Source organism: Myodes glareolus, chromosome 4 (genome assembly GCF_982192425.1).
Source record: "Myodes glareolus chromosome 4, mMyoGla1.1, whole genome shotgun sequence".
In the NCBI taxonomy this organism is placed as follows: domain Eukaryota; kingdom Metazoa; phylum Chordata; class Mammalia; order Rodentia; family Cricetidae; genus Myodes; species Myodes glareolus.
Genome location: NC_142029.1, coordinates 5822559 through 5839062, shown reverse-complemented (window position 1 = coordinate 5839062; position 16504 = coordinate 5822559). Strand labels below are relative to the sequence as shown.

The window sequence follows — 16504 nt, the reverse complement described above, 5'->3', positions numbered from 1 at the left end:
CAGTGTTCCAATATGTGTCTCTGTCTCTATCTCCATCCATCGCCATATGAAGGTTCTGTGGTGACATGCAAAATATTCATCAGTATGGTTATGGGCCAAGGCCAGTTCAGGCACCCTCTCCTCTGCTGCCCAGAGTACAATCTGGGGACCTCTCCTTGCTGACCCTTTTCTTGAATTTGTCAGCCAAAGCCTACTTGGTGGGGAGAGGATGAATGTTAATGATTTACTGTGTTTTCAGAGTCTGACTTTAGGCTCATAGAAGCAGCTGTAACATTCTAATTCAGAACTCACCAGCCACAACACTTGGACTCTAGTGATGGGACACTTGGTAAAAGCCTTGTTGAATAGCCCGGAAATATCTCTTAGAACAGTGGTGCATCTTCTAACCTGTCCTGCTGCTACAGCTGCTCATAGATCCTGTGAATTGATTGTGAAACACTGAGCTCAATGATAATATTTCTTGAGATACTTGTTTTCTGCTCTTTTCATTATAGCTTTTGAAGAACTTGAAAAAGCCTTGAGTACAGCCCAAAAAACTGAAGAAGCACAGAGAAAACTGAAGGCAGAAATGGACGAACAGATAAAGGCTGTTGAGAGAGCAAGCGAGGAAGAGCGCCTCCGTCTTCAGCATGAACTGGGTCGGGTGAGACAGGAGGCCGTCAGCATGATGAAGGTAAGGGTGACTCTGATTAGAGTGTTCCAGTCCCATGTTGATTCCCCAGATCTTTAATTGTAAGAAAGAGTCCATTTGTATTTTACCCTTAAATGATGTTCAGATGCAGAGAAAGCACTTTGGTAGAGAGGCTCATGTTTAGACAGTTACCTGGGTCCCTCAAAGCCTTGCTTCCTCCCCAGCTCCAGCGCTCCTTACTGGCTCCCTGACCTGAGCCTCTTGAAGGCAGATTGCTTAGCTGCTTCCATGCATAGCCTCGGAACTCAGTCATTAAGGTTGCTTGTCTAATGTGTGAGTTTAAGGGAACTTGGGAGTATGTGACTAGGGTTGGGTATTTAAATGTTTTAAAGGGTAATTGCTGGTTTATTGGGTTTTATGCACTGGTGGAGATCAAACCTTTGATTTTTACATATGGGCAAATACTTATTTACCATTTTGCTATAGTCCCAGCCCTAAAAAGATAGTTATCTGTGTTTTCTGTACTCTTAAAAATATATAGATATTTTCAAAATGAATAATCTTTATAAAAAGTTGTCTTTTTAGAACTTAAACCATTGCATTTGTTTATGTGAATGAATAAGTCGCATATCATGTGTGGAGGTCAGTACAGCTTGAGAGAGTTGGTTCTTCTTCTACCATGTGGGTTCTGCAGACTGAATTCAAACACCTGCTCGTTGTAAGGAGGTTTGTTTGTTCCGGGCTGCTTGGCAGCTTAGACCTGAAATAATCACACAGAAACTGTGTTATTTAAATCACTGCTTGGCCCATTAGCTCTAACTTATCAGCTAGCTCTTACATTTTAATTTAACCCATTTAATTTTAATCTGTTTATTCCTACGTGGCTGTGGCTTACTCGGTAAACTTCCGGCATCTATCTACGGGGCTACATGACTTCTCACTGACTCCACCTTCTTTCTCCTAGCATTCAGTTTAGTTTTCCCTGCCTACCTCTATTCCCTGAGCAGGCCCAAGACAGTTTCTTTATTAACCAGTGGTATTCACAGCATACAGAAGGGACTCCCACATCATCTGCTTTACCTGCTGAGCCATCTTTCAGGCCCGTAAAGTTGTGGGCTTTTGTTTTTTTCTTTTTCTTTTTTTATTGGCTTTTTGAGTTTGGATTTCTCTGTGTAGTTCTGGCTGTTCTGGAACTTGCTCTGTAGACCAGGCTGACCTCAAACTCACAGAGATCCACCTGCTTCTGCCTCCAAAGTGAGTGTTGGGATTAAAGACATGTGCCACCACCTCATGGCTTTTAGAATTGTCTTTTAAGAATAAGGAGCCCGAGTCTGAAGTGATCAGCAGGTGAGGGTGCTTGCTACAAACTATGGCGAGACAGTTTAGACTTTTACAGCAGGTATTAGAAGTTATTCCTCTCTCACAAAATTCTGTTGTTTTCTTCTGACATTTAGATACTTTCATTTGTTTATGCTCACATCTTTGTTCTGACTGAATTTATTTGATATGAGGAATAAGGTTGAAATCCAATTTAGTTTTTCCCAGGACACTGTTAGCAACCTCTAAACCATGTATTTAGTAATGTGCCCCCAGGGGACTGGCATCAGACTTCAAACTATGTATGTAGTAATGTGCCTTTTGCCCTCAGCATGCTGTTATATCTATTACATAATAAATGTAAGATATTGAACACATGTCATTTTTCTCTGTACACTGCTACTCCACTGCTGTACTCACTGTGTCTGAGGAGCTGCCCTGCCTGGGAGCCTCCCCACCACCGTTTCCCTTGGTAATGGCGATGGGACATTGTTGGCTCTTCTAACATGTAAATTTTGTCTCCTGAGCAGCCTCCCTCATTCTTTTGGTGTTTGATTACATTAACTTTTTACATTTATATAGGGAAACTTGATAGTTTTATAAAGTTGAGTTTTCCTTTCCAAGAAAGAACAAAGTCAGTAACTCTTTAATAAATAACACCTTCCTCAAAAGCTTGGAGCAACCTGACCGCAGTGAAGGGTCTGTTCTGAGTGCAGGATGTCTCCTGCCTTCCTCCCTTGCCTTGCTCTGCCCTGACTAGCGGGGCATTCACTGCAGATTATGGAAGTGGAGCTTCAGCCCCACAGGGTCCCGTGCAGCCCCCAGTCTTCACTGGGCTTTCCTCTTTCCTGTTCGCACTTTGGAGTGTGTTCTCTGTTTCCTCTTAACAAGTCACTATCGTAATTTGTTTCAGGAAAGGGCTACTTAGTTGTGGCGTTTCATGACTTTTTCTGGGTTTTTTTTTTTTTGCACTTACCTTTTGGTTTCTTTTCAGAAGACCTCAGAAGAACAAATTGCTGAACTTCAGAAGTTGCATGCAGAGGAGCTGGCCAGCAAAGAGCAGGAACTGGCAAGGAAGCTCCAGACCCGAGAAAGGGAGCTGCATGAGCAGATGAAAATAGCCCTTGTAAGTGCTGTTTAGTCAGAGGAGAGCCTCAGAGCTGCCATCCACTCCAGTGAGGCGGAGATGTATGGGAGGAGGAGGCAAGCACAGAGGGCTTGTAGCCTAGCATTTATGGCGGAGTCCGTGTCTGACGTATCCAGCTTTCATCAGTCAGTTGCTTGATGCCTCTTTCCATCCTAGCCATAGGCAGTAATTAGGAGGGGGAAAGGAAAAGACAGTCAGTTGTCTCAGAGCTCAGCACACTGGCTGTACACAGGTTGTTCTGAACTGAAGCTTAAAGAGCAGAACTTGGAACTCATACGGTGTTTAGAAAGTAGAGATAAATAGAAAAAAAAATAACAAACTATCGAATGAACAGAATAATAGTCCAAAAGTCAAGATTCAGATTTTCACTGAAAATGTGATTTGAAAATCTAAAATGAAAAGTAATTTTTTTTAGTTGTGAAAACCTTTTATATGAGCCACTATAAAAAATGCCAATGCCAAAATGTAGTTTGTTTTGATATGAGATTCTCCAGAAAATATGTGAAATTATCATCCATCAAATAATGTGTGTGATTTTTAAACATGTTCAGTGCAGGATTGGAAACGCTGGCTGGAGTTATAGTTCCCCTGCCTCCCCCTCTTTCTGTGTCTTCTGGACTCTTGAGTGTCTGAGTTTCTCAGGATTTCCAGCAGCATTGATTCTTGATGAGATAACAAAATTTTTTAATCTCTGGAAAGGAAATAGGCATTTGGATTTAGAGTACACTTATGCAAGGCTAGGAAAATAATGTGGTTGAAATTGCACCCATGTGTGGTGGTGCACACCTTTAATTCCAGCACTCGAGAGGCAGAGGCAGGCGGATCTCTGAGCTCCAAGCCAGCCCAGTCTACACAGTGAGTTTCAGGACAGGTAGGACAACACAGAGAAACCGTCTCAAAAAAACCAAAACGGAAAAAAAATTTTTTTTTTTTGCTCCAGTAAGGTAGCTTATAAGAACATTTAAAGTTTGTTAGAAGAACATAAAATAAAAATAGGGACATGGGAATTTTAAGGAACGAAGTGGGGCATAAATGAGGCTGGGGTGGTGCTAAAAGGGCCTGCTGTGGGCCTTGAACACTGGCGTGAGTACTGTCTTCTAGGAGCTGACACTCAGGTCTATTTCAAGTAGAGGAAGACAAACACATGTCCACACAGAGGGGTTAACCCCTTCGTAATTCAACAGATTTGAACATTTACTCTATGCAGTATACTCAAAAATACTGACATCAATGTTGTGGATAATTCTGTCTTATTAGTGTATTTTGTAGTATGAAATCATTTTGTAAACACGTGTGTCACCGTTGTATCTTGATGTGTAAATACTGTGTCAATATTTAACTCTTTAAGCAGCAGTATAAATAAGCATACTTAAAGTTGGAATGCAATCAAGAAATTACAGTTTACTTTGTTAATTTAATGTTAAATGTGCTCTTAACCTTTGCTGAGGATGTCTTGTACTAAGAAGAATGGAAGATTTTCAGAGCGGGTACCCTGGAAAGCCTCAGGACCTGGGTTGTTGCTCACCTCACAGAGCTGGATGCAGAACAAGTGGAAAACATGATTCTGTTGAAGTGCTTTGGGACTGCTGAGATTTACGTGGGATTGAGATGTATTAATTGTTTTTGGCACAGGAAAAGAGTCGATCAGAATATTTGAAGCTTACCCAAGAAAAAGAGCAGCAAGAATCATTGGCTCTAGAAGAGTTAGAGCTGCAGAAAAAAGCAATACTTTCAGAGAGTGAAAATAAACTCCAGGAACTTGGGCGGGAAGCAGAGGCTTACCGAACTGTAAGTTCATGTGCTGTGTGGGCTCCAGAGCTGGGGACAATGGTGTCCATGGGGACTGTCCCTGGAGCTGGGGAAGCAGGTGTCTATGGGGCTGTCCTCTCCAGGCAGCGTCAGGCTCTGATAAGCTGCTGGCTCGTGGATTGGGTGTTTTTGCACATGCCTTTATCTTTAGTGAGAAGTGTTCATGGGTGTACTTGTTGACTTTGAACTCTTTTTGCCACATTGTCCTTGGTTTGCTCCAAGCTCCCCGTGTTTCTGGCAGGCCTTCACTCTGCCTTGTAGCACACAGACTCTGCAATGTCTCCACTCTACTGCTTATCGACTGGATCTCTAGGGAGTGGCCTTGTGTTGTAGGCAGCATGTGAGCTGACACCTCCCTGCTCGTCCAGCTTCATCAGACACTGTGCCCTATGTATAACCCATGCTCTGCTTTTGTCATAGTTTACTTACCCTAATGCCTTACTTTCACACTTAAAATTACCCATTTTTTATATTAAATATGATGTTGGGATGAAGTATTTGTTTCTATGTCTCAGTGTGCATAGTGTTAAGGCTTTCTGGCCCTGTTGCCTATAGTAAGATTGTGCTCTCTTTAAACAGTCACGCTCTGCACTTTGTCAATCTCTGTGCTCTTCCTTTACCCACTCGCTGCCTTTGCGTGCACGCACCTCACTTTCTTTGCCAGCTTCCGAGAGATTGGACTTTTCCAGCTCTGACATTCAAATGAAGGTTAATATTCTGTGAGGTGACAGCAACATTTGGTAAAATATGTTTAAGAAACTTTTTAAAAAACTAGCCATGCCAGGCTAATGAGTTGGCTGAGGGCACAGTGCTTGCTGCACAGCCTGGCAGTCTGAGTCTGATTCTGAACTCACAGTGGAGGAAGAGAACCAAAATCACAGCTGCTGCCTGCCCTCCTCTCTGTCTCTCTGTCTCTCTTACTCACACACACACACACACACACACACACACACACAAATAATAAAAATTTTTAAAAGTTTTTAAGTATATGCCTTTTGGGATAGAAAATGAGATACTTTTTTCTCCAAAATTAAATTATGAAAGCAATGAAATACTATTGTAACGTAAAAGCTTGGAGTGTGGAGGACCATCTTCCTACTAAACTCACTGCCATTATTATTTGTTTTGTGATTTAATTTCTTTTTGATTTTCCCATTACAACAGTTTTTGAAAATAGAGATAATTGAAATGCTTACCCGAGTAAATAGAACAAATACAGAACTGAGTTTGTGCTCAAGATTCCGTTAGTGACTGAGAACAGCATAGTGTTTCCTTGTCTTCTGTTTGGTCTGGTACGTGAAGTGTTCAAATTCCAGCCTCTGTGTAGGCCCACACAATCTGTGTGTCGTTGCCGATAAACAGCTATGGGCATTAGTAAAAATACATTCATTTTCATTGACAGAGAATTCTTGAATTGGAAACCTCTTTGGAAAAAAGCTTACAAGAAAGCAAAACCCAATCAGAGCGTTTAGCTGTCCATCTGGAAGCCGAGAAGAATAAACACAATGAAGAACTCACAGCCATGGCCGAGAAGCACAGGACAGAGCTGGAGTGCTTCCAACAGCAGCAGACCAGCCTGTGGACCAAGAGACTCCAGGACCTCACGCAGCAGCAGCAGGCTACAGTGGAGGAGCTCAGAGAGAAGTACGAACAAGAAAAAGATGCCTTATTAAAGGAGAAGGAGAGTCTTTTTCAGGCCCACATACAAGACATGAATGAAAAGACCTTGGAGAAACTGGACGTGAAGCAGACAGAACTGGAATCCCTGTCTTCTGAGCTGTCGGAAGCACTGAAAGCCCGTGAGCGGCTCACAGAGGAGCTTTCTGTCCTGAGGTGTGATGCAGACAAAATGAAGCAGGCCTTAGAGGCTGAGTTGGAGGAGCAGAGACGTTACCACCAGCGTGAGGTTGACAGCATCAGTAAGGAACAAGAAATAACTGTGCAGAGGACTGAGAAGGCCCTAAAAGATGAAGTCAACCAGCTGGGGCTTCTCCTGAAGGAGAGAGACGAGCACCTGAAAGAGCAGCAGGCTCGGATAGAGGATCTCGAAGCTCGTCTTGAAAAGTCTGCCGGGGAGCTCCAGCAGGCCTTGGCTAAGCTGGAGCATCTCCATTCACAGCAGAGCGCTACACACGAGCAGACGGGCGCGTACGAGGAGCAGCTGGCCCAAATGCAGCAGAAGGTGCTGGGTCTGGAAACAGAGAAGAACCTTCTTACCCAGCAGGTAGCTGAAATAGAAACACAGAAAGAGCACGTGTGTGTGGAATTAGACACTTGGAGAGCGCAGGTGCAGCAGCTTGAGGACCAGAAGCGTGAGCTGGAGGAGAGAGGCAGGTCGTTAGCCCAGCTGCACGAGTCACACCTCAAGGACAGTAACATGGAGAAGGAGCAGACAAGGCAAATCCTGTTGGAAAAGGAAAATGTCATTTTACAAATGAGAGAAGAACAGACCAAAGAAATTGAGGTCCTCAAACAGAAATTGTCTTCTAAAGAAGAGAGTATTAGTGTTTTGCGTGAGGAATATGAAACCAAATTTAAAAACCAGGAAAAAAGGATGGAAAAAATTAAGCAGAAAGCAAAAGAAATGCAAGAAACAAAGAAAAAGTTGTTGGACCAGGAAGCCAAACTTAAAAAAGAGCTTGAAAATAGCGCCCTAGAGCTCGGTCAGAAAGAGAGGCAGTTCAGTGCCCAGATCCTGGAGATGGCACAGGCCAACTCAGCTGGGATCAGTGACGCCGTGTCAAGACTGGAGGCCGACCACAGGCAGCGGCTAGAGAACCTGACGGGCGCGCACCAGCGGGAGCTTGATGACGTCACAGAGTCCTGGGAGAGGAGACTCAGTCAGCAAGCTGAGGAACTGCGGGACGAGCATGAGAGCCGGATAGAGGAGAAGGAACGGGAGCTGGCAGAGCTGAAGCAGAAGCTCCTCACAGTCGCATCTGAAAAAGAGGAGGTGAACAAGGAAGTGCTGGGGCTGAAGGAGGCGGTGAGCAGGCGGGAGGCGGCGCTAGCCGACCTGCAGGAGCACTTCCAGCAGAAGGCTGCTCAGGTCACCTCACTCTCACAGAACCAATCTCAGCTGAAGTCACAGGTCGAAAAGCTGGAAGTCGATTTGGGTCGTTGTCTGACTGAGAAGGTTTCTCTTCAAGAGGAGCTAACTGAGCTGAAGATGCTGACAGAGAAGGGGAAGCTCAGGGTTTCTGAGCTCACAGGCAAGGTGCAGGCTGCGGAGGAGGAGCTCCGAAGCTGCAGGGCTTTACAGGAAAGCAGTAGGAAGAGCCTAGAGGACAAAAGCTTGACCCTCAAAACCCTGCTCGGAGAACTAGCGTCTCAGCTAGACAGTCGCTGTGAGCAAACCAAAGCTTTGTTAGAAGCTAAAACAAATGAATTACTCAGTGTCAGCGGCGACAAAACGGACACCATTCTCTCCAGACTTTCCCGCTGTCAGCAGCACACGGCCACAGTTAGGGAGACTCTGCTCATGAAGATGGGCCAAGTTTCTGAATTAGAAGCACAACTTACACAGTTGAGAGACGAGCAGCACACACTAAAGAGCTCTTTCCAACAGGCTACCCATCAGCTGGAAGAAAAAGAGAATCAGATTAAAGCCATGAAGGCTGATATCGAAGGTCTCATCACAGAAAAGGAAGCCTTACAGAAGGAAGGAGGGCAGCAGCAGCAGGCAGCCTGCGAAAAGGAGTCGTGCATCACACGGCTGAAGAAAGAGTTATCGGAGAACATCAATGCAGTCACACTGCTGAGAGGAGAGCTTTCGGAGAAGACGGCTGAGATCGACAGCCTTCGCAAGCAGCTGAGTGAGGTCCGTGCTCAGCTGGAGAACAGCGTCAGCCTAAGTGACAAAGCAGCAGCCATTTCCTCACTGAGCAAGCAGCATGAGGAGCGACAGATGGAACTGCAAGGTCAAGTGCAAGACCTGTCTTTGAAAGTCGATGCTCTGAGTAAAGAGAAAACGGCTGCTCTTGAGCAGGTCGCTCATTGGTCCAACAAGTTCTCAGAGTGGAAGAAAAAAGCCCAGCCCAGATTTGCACAGTACCAGAGCACTATTAAAGACCTACAGACACAGCTGGACATAAAAGCCAAAGAAGCCAGTGAAAAGGATGAGCAGATACATTTACTGAAGGAAGACCTTGATCAGCAGAGTAAAAGATTTGAATGTTTAAAGGGTGAGATGGAAGACAGGAAGAGCAAGATGGAGAAGAAGGAGTGTGACTTAGAGACTGAATTGAAGGTGCAGACAGCAAGGGTTGCTGAGTTAGAGGACTCTCTTACTCAGAGGAAAAAAGAAATTGAGTCCCTAAATGAAACACTTAGAAATTACAACCAACAGAAGGACACTGAGCAGAATGAACTGGTCCAGAAACTTCAACACTTTGAAGAGATGGGAGAGGAGAAGGACAACAAGGTCAGGGAGGCTGAGGAAAAGGTCCTGAGACTAGAAAAGCAAGTGTCCTCCCTAGAAGCTGAGCTTGGAATTATGAAGAAAGAGCTAGAACACGTGACTTGCAGTGTGAAAAACAGAGATGGGGAGCTGAAGGCTCTGGAAGACAAGCTGGAGCTAGAAAGTGCTGCCAAAGTGGAGCTGAAGAGGAAGGCGGAGCAGAAGATCGCTGCCATCAGGAAGCAGTTAGTGTCTCAGATGGAAGAGAAGAGACAGCAGTATGAGAAAGATGCAGAAAGCCAGTTGAGCGAGCTGAATGCTAAGTTACAAGACAGAGAAAAGCAAATTCACATTCTGGAAGAAAAACTTAAAAACCTAGAAAGTTCTTCCCAATCAGAGATGCCGGTCGTGTCCAGATCCGTACAAAGTGTGGCAGCATCTTCCGAACAAGACACAGTAGATTCCCAAGGCTGCACACACAAGGCGTGCGAGGAAAGGATCTGCACACTACAAAGAAGATTAGCTGAAAGGGAGAAGTTGCTGCACAGGCTGGAGCAGGGAGAGGGTGAGTCGGTGTTGTCTCCGTCTGGAATGCAGCTCTCCATGACCTTAGACCACACCCGAGCCAAACAACCCAACCATCAGATTTCTGTAGGATGTCTTCAAAAAGAACTTGAAGAAAAGAAGATGAACTGTTCCTTCATTGAGTCCCAGCCCACGGAAGAAGAGATGGGTAAAAACAATCCAGGGAAGCAGAACTGGGCAAGTGTGGTTGAGAGTGTTCAGAAAACCCTCCAGGAAAAGGAGCTGACCTGCCAGACCCTGGAGCAGAAGATAAAAGAGCTGGAGGCAGACTTAGTAAGAGAGAGGGACTCACACAGACTTGAAATGGACAAGTTGGCCTTAAGATACGAGAACTCGCAAGCCTCACAGCAAGAAATGGATGGGGAAAATAAACCTGTCGAAATTTTAAAAAATAGTTCTGAGGAAAATTCCAAGTCACATGTGATCCAACCGAAATTGGGGAATAACATGGACACCCAGCACAATGACCTGGAGTTGAAGTTAGCAGGGGCGGAGCGGGAGAAGCAGAAGCTGAGCAGGGAGGTGGCTAGACTGCAGAAAGATCTTCGGGTGCTGAGGAAGGAGCATCAGCAGGAGCTGGACATCCTGAAGAAAGAGTGTGTGCAGGAAGCGGAGGACAAACTCAAGTAAGTGTTATTCCCACCTTGTGGGCATGAGTGTGTGTGTAGTGTGTAATGCAGACACTGACCTGCCCAAAGTGGTACATAAATCCAGTAAGTTAGATACTGATGAGAAATGAAGACCTGGGGCAGCAGGCAGTGTTAGTCCATGTTCATTTAGGGGACATGCCTTTTCATGCAGGTAAGATCTTGCCAGCTGCTGGCCGCATGTTTTGAGTAATGAGCTCATTGCTGGTTGTCTTTAGTAGTAGCCCTATGTCTGTCCTGTGCATGTGTAATGGAGAAGTTTAAAGTGGGAAGAACTGGTCTCCAGGCCCCAGTGTTAGTTGGCGAAGGTAGTTGTGATTTCTGTATCTCTAGTTTTCTCCACCTGGACACACGCACAACTCACACTGCCTCCGAAACAGCGAGAGCACATTGTGCAAACTCTTCTGAAACCTCTTTGTCACGTGCTCTGTGGAGGCAGCCGTCATTGCTGTCCACTCTTGTTCCTCAGACAGGAGCAAGAGGATCTTGAGTTGAAGCACACTTCCATACTGAAGCAGCTGATGAGGGAGTTTAACACCCAGCTGGCCCAGAAGGAGCAGGAACTAGAGAGGACCATCCAGGAGACCATCCGTGAGTACAGCTTTAAACCCAAGTCTGCAGCCGAAGCCTGTTCCCTGTTTGCCCTTGTGCCAGGTGCTGTGTGCCATTATCTAGAGGGGAAATGAGAAATGGTCGTTCCTTATCTAAGAAAGTGCTCTCCCAGGGTCTCTAGAAGCTTCTTCAATCTGCCTCGTTCCTTGCCTTGTCTGTTCTGCTGAATTTCATGAACATCAGTTTGAAATGAGAATTCCTATTACTGTTGGCATATAGATAGTCCCAACCATGTTTTCTTATGTGTGTCCCTCATCCTTAATTAGACAAGGCCCAAGAGGTGGAAGCTGAACTTCTAGAGACCCACCAAGAAGAGACTCAGCAGTTGCATAGAAAGATCGCGGAGAAAGACGATGACCTGAAGAGGACAGCCAGGACGTACGAGGAGATCCTTGACGTACTGTATCTTCATTCTCTTCTGAAGTGCTCTGTGTTTTATTCCTGTGACAGAAACTAGACTAGAGTGAGGCTTTGTGCTTGGGTGAGGTCTGGGAACTAGAGCAGGCCATTGTCTAAGGCTGCTCAACCGGCTGGAGTCTTCCCAGGAAGACCAGCCAACCTCGTTCCTTCTCTCATTTTCAGCATGTGGATGGTCCACGTTGGGGTGGGGAAAGGGGGCTCCTCAGCAAGGGTGTTACCACTAGTGGGCGGCATCTCACCGTACTCCCTCTAGTGGTGCTGCGCTAGCAGAGTGGAACAAACCATAAATGCCGGTGAGAACTTTGACCCCCAACAATGCTTTCAGATATAAAATAATGTCAGTTGTTCTCTGTTGGCTTATTATTCTCTGTAAGGCTACTCCAAGCCTTACTTTATCATACACCAAGAAGCATTTGTTGTTCCAGAAGAGCCATAACCTCAGCTGACTCTGTCAGCAGTACATTTGTGAGCTAGGAACGGATTGTCATAATCCATTATTTTAAATGTAATTGAGTTGAGTGAAATTATGGAATATGGAATGCCATCTTTGTGTAATTTGTTAGCTGTAAGTCTCACTAGGAAACTTTAAAAATAATTGTACATTTTCTTGTACTTTCAGAGTGAATTTATGCCAGTGTACATATATTTCAAGGATACAGCCAGGGGTTTGGAGATGGGTCAGTAGCTAAGAGCTCTACTGCTCTTGCAGAGGATCCAGGTTCTATTCCTAGCACCTACGTGGTGGTTCACAGCTAACTGTACTTCTAGTTCCGTAGGATCCAGTGCCCTCTTCTTTCCTCTGTGGCACTACACATTCATTGTACACATAAATTCATAGGCACTTGCATGTACATGGTATATGTAATCTCATGTAGGCACATACACATAAATAATAAATGCATTTTTAAAAATCTGTTGAGGTGTTGGTTGTACATGCCTGTAGTCCTAGCACTTGAGAACCTGAGTTAGGCCAGTCTGGGCTATATAACAAGTTCAAGGCCAGCTTGGGCTATATGAGACCTTGTCTCAAAATAAATAAATCCGGTCACTTCTTGACTCCTTATTGAATCTGACCATGCAGTGTACCTAGTAACTTAAGGTACCGTCTAGTTTATCCTCTTTTTGTTTTTGTTTTTATCTCTTTGTGCTTTTGTTTTGTTTTTATACAGAAGGGAAGGCAACCGTAGTGCAGTTATTGTTTGAGTTCTAGAGCAGAGAGTCATCATTCCGTCACCTATTTCATAAACAAAGATGTCTTCCCAAGGAAGGAACCTTAGCAGGGTAATGGCTGCTGATTGTGATAGTCAAGCCTGGGAGCTCCAGGGAGGGGATGAGCTCTGTTTTGTTTTGTCATCCTTCTCTGTATGTGGACGTATGGGTCATTACTGTCTGCCTTTTGTTGTTTGTTTGTTTGTTTTGGGACCACCAGCCCCCAAATAGTGACATGGAAACTGATTATTAATTATGAAAGCTTGGCTTTTAGCTTAGGCTTGTTCCCAATCCACTCTAGTTCTATTAATCTGTGTTCTGCTATGTGGTTCTTTATCTTTCCTCCATTCCATAGGTCCATCTCCTCCTGAGTTTCTCTCTCTGCCCAGAAGTCCTACCTAACCTCTCCTGCTTAGCTATTGGACATTCAGCTTTTCATTAAACCAATCATAGTGACTCATCTTCACACAGTGTAAACAAATATCCTACGACAGGTCATCAGAGTTCACCATGACGAACCTCCGTGGGTCCAGGGCTGAGGGACAGAAGACAGGGAGCTGTAGCACTCTTGCAGCTGTGTAAAGGGAACTGGGGACAGACCCCCAAGCTGCAGGTGTGGGACAGCTGGCTCTGCCTTTACACATCTAATGCAAACCACACGACAGCCTCGTTTAATCATTGAACGTGTTCTAGTAGCTACATTTTTAGAAAGGGGGCTTTAATAGTATGTGTCAGCTGGCTCAACCCAGTCACAGTGTGAGTTCTTCCCTGTTAAGTCAGCGTATGAGCAGGCTCCGGGCTTTGAGGACTCTCCTCTCCTCCTCTCTCCCTCCCCTCTCCCTTCTGGAAAGTTCGTCTCACATTGACCGTACAGTGCTGCGCTTTCTCACTTATCATTCTTCTGTGGTGTGTTAGAGAAAACTTAAGCACAAAGCATTTCAGTTTTCCTTCCCAATCTTTGATAGCATTTCTTGTTGTTGGTTTGGTTTGGTTTGGTTTTTTGAGACAGGCTCCCATGTAGCCCAGGCTGTCCTGAACTTACTGTATATCTGAAAATGACTTTGAACTTTTTATCTTCCAGCTTCTACCTTCCAAGTGCCAGGGTTGATGGTGCTTTAGATAGTGTTCCTATCTTTCACATCTGAAGACCTGAGAAACTTGTTTTTGAATCATGTGTCCCTAAGCCCTTCACATAAGCGCATCTCTCCAGTTAGGGTAAGAGATCTGCTTATATCCCCAGCATGGTATCCAGCATACGCTGGACTCTCAAGATGTGCTTTGTCATTGAGTCATAGTGTAGTAAGGAGGCCGTTAGTTTGTTCCTGGCTGCTTGGTAGCTCAGATCTGAACTAACCACACAGACACTGTGTTGATTAAATCACTGCTTGACTTAGCTCTAGCTTCTTATTGGCTAACTCTTACATATTAATTTAACCCATTTCTATTAATCTGTGTATCACCACGTGACTGTGGCTTACCAGCTAAAGTTCTGTCTGGCCCCACTAATGTTCTGTCTGGTTCTGGTGGGGGGTACATGACTTCTTGATTCAAGACTGCTGCCTGAAATGATTGAGACTCACAGGATACTCCAGTCAGGACTTGATTATAACTCTAAATTTTCTTTAGGTCTCCATAAGATTATCAGTGCCCCCAACCAGCAGGAAGTAGCCTGAAATACTACGCCCACATTCCCAACAAATGGACTATGGGTATTTTCCTTTGTTTAAAAAAAAAAAAAGAGGGAAATGATGCGGGAGAATTGTCTGTATTTTGTCAATCATATTTTAATAAAACGCTGATTGGCCAGACAGGCAGTACAGGCGGGAAATCCAGACAGGAAGTAGAGGTGGAGCAAAGAGACTGGGAGTATTCTGGAAAGCAGGAAGCTCCCTCTCCACTCCTGCGCAGACCACCAAAGAGGCAGCATGTAACTTGCCCAGCTGAGAAAGGTACGGAGCTATGTGGCTAATGTAGATAAGGATAATGGGGTAGCATAAGTTATAAGAGCTAATAAGAAGCCTGACCTAATGGGCCAATCAGTTTATAACCTAATGTAGACTATGTGTGATTTTCTTTGGGACTTGCCGGCTGTGGGGTACTGGGCGGGACGGAAACCCCAACAAGCCGGCCCTCATGTTGCAGCTTCTCCCTGACTAGCTCTGTTTTTTGCCCTATCACAGGCCAAGACAGTTTCTTTATTCATTAACCAATGAATAAACCAAAAGCAACACAGAGACAGAAGGACCCCCCACAGCAGTCATAGTTTTTGTTCCTCTTCCCTCTGCACCACTGCTACTACTGTATGTTGCTGTCTCATCTGGTCCAGTCTGCTGCTTGAACTGGACAGCTGGTCTCCTTGCTACTGGGCTGCTGTCCTCTCCCAGCGTATCTGCTCCTGTCAGGATTATCTTCTGTGTGAGGACCGTGAAGGTGCCCAGTGCTGCTCCAGTCTCCCAGGGGACTCGGGTTGAACTTTCTTCACTCATTTTACCTCTGCTCATGTTTTGAGTCCTCAGACTTCATGAGTCGTTGTTACCACCTCTGTTGTGCTTGTGTGTAGGTGGGTGTGCTGGTTTGAGTGAGAATGGTCTCTATAGGCTCCTATTTGAATGTCTAACCCCTAGTTCGTGGATTAGGAGGTATGGCTTTGTTGGACAAGGTGGGTCACTGGGAGTGGGCCTTGAGGTTTTAAAAGCTCATGCCAGACACAGTCACTAGATCTGTGCTGCTGCCTGATGTGTCTCAGCTATTGATTGAGTGCCGTGTGTGTTGCCATGCTTCTGCCATGATGATAATGGACTAACCCTCAGAAACTGTAAGCAAAGCCCCGGTTAAATGCTCCTAAGAGTTGCTGGAGTCTGGTGACTTATTCACAACTATAGAATAGCCCCTCAGGCAGTGGAGATGCCAAGTCAGTTGTCTTCCTCAGCTGCTTCCGTCTTGTTTTCCCTGGCATGGCCACCCACTGAACCTGGAGCTCCCGTGACGGATTGACCCCAGGGTCTTCCCACTAGCACTGGAGGTATAGACTTGTGCCATCAAACCTGGCCTTTTACATGGGTGTTGGGAGTCTGACCCTGAGTCTTGACGATTGTGTGGCAGGTATTTACCCACTGAGTTGGGTCCCCAACTTCTCTGTGCTGTGTCTTTAAAAGTTTGAAATTTAATTTTTATTTAGAAAAACTTGAATCAAATGTATTCACATGTATTTTTTGAGAATCGTGTACAGTGAAATCACTTTCATTCCGTTTGTTTTTAAAGAATAGTCAGGAAAGTTATAGTTCTCCATTCCTCTTTCTTCCTCCTCTTTCTTCCTCTTCTTCCTCCCTCCCTCCCTTCCTTCCTTTATGAACTAGGAATTTACGCAGGACCTAGTGCCTTGCTGGAAGCCCCCTACCACTGAGTTGTCCAGTCCAAATCCAGACTATTTTCTTAAGTCAGAGATAATTCATTAGGGATTCTTTTCTAATTCTTAAAAGACTTGCCTTAGCTTAGTAGTTTGCAGCTATCAAAGAATGTGTCAGACATAGCTGACTGTCACAGTGTGCCTGAGGAAGTAGCTGTGGAAACTCAGGCACATTGACTTGGGTAAGCATAGGGATGTGCAATGGTAGACTCAAGACAGCCATGACCAAGGACAGTAGTAGCCCAGTTCCAGGTTGACGGTGTTGGAGGTGGGGCTCAGTGAGGAGGCATCTGAGCATTGGCCAACATAGAACAAAGTCGTG

General features: G+C 45.1%; 1 protein-coding gene across 11 annotated transcripts in view; it reads left to right on the top strand.

The window, feature by feature from the left end:
* Nucleotides 1-16504, top strand: part of Golga4 (golgin A4) — an 88172-nt gene that overhangs the window by 52222 nt on the left and 19446 nt on the right. For 9 of the 11 annotated variants that reach the window (XM_048423787.3, XM_048423783.3, XM_048423782.3 and 6 more), the window contains 6 exons: nt 495-673; nt 2943-3074; nt 4728-4883; nt 6307-10514; nt 11005-11126; nt 11414-11544. In XM_048423787.3, coding sequence (XP_048279744.3) covers nt 495-673; nt 2943-3074; nt 4728-4883; nt 6307-10514; nt 11005-11126; nt 11414-11544 — 4928 coding nt within the window. The remainder of the gene's footprint in view (nt 1-494; nt 674-2942; nt 3075-4727; nt 4884-6306; nt 10515-11004; nt 11127-11413; nt 11545-16504) is intronic. The other 2 variants (XM_085689018.2, XM_048423777.3) reach the window with 1 other exon arrangement.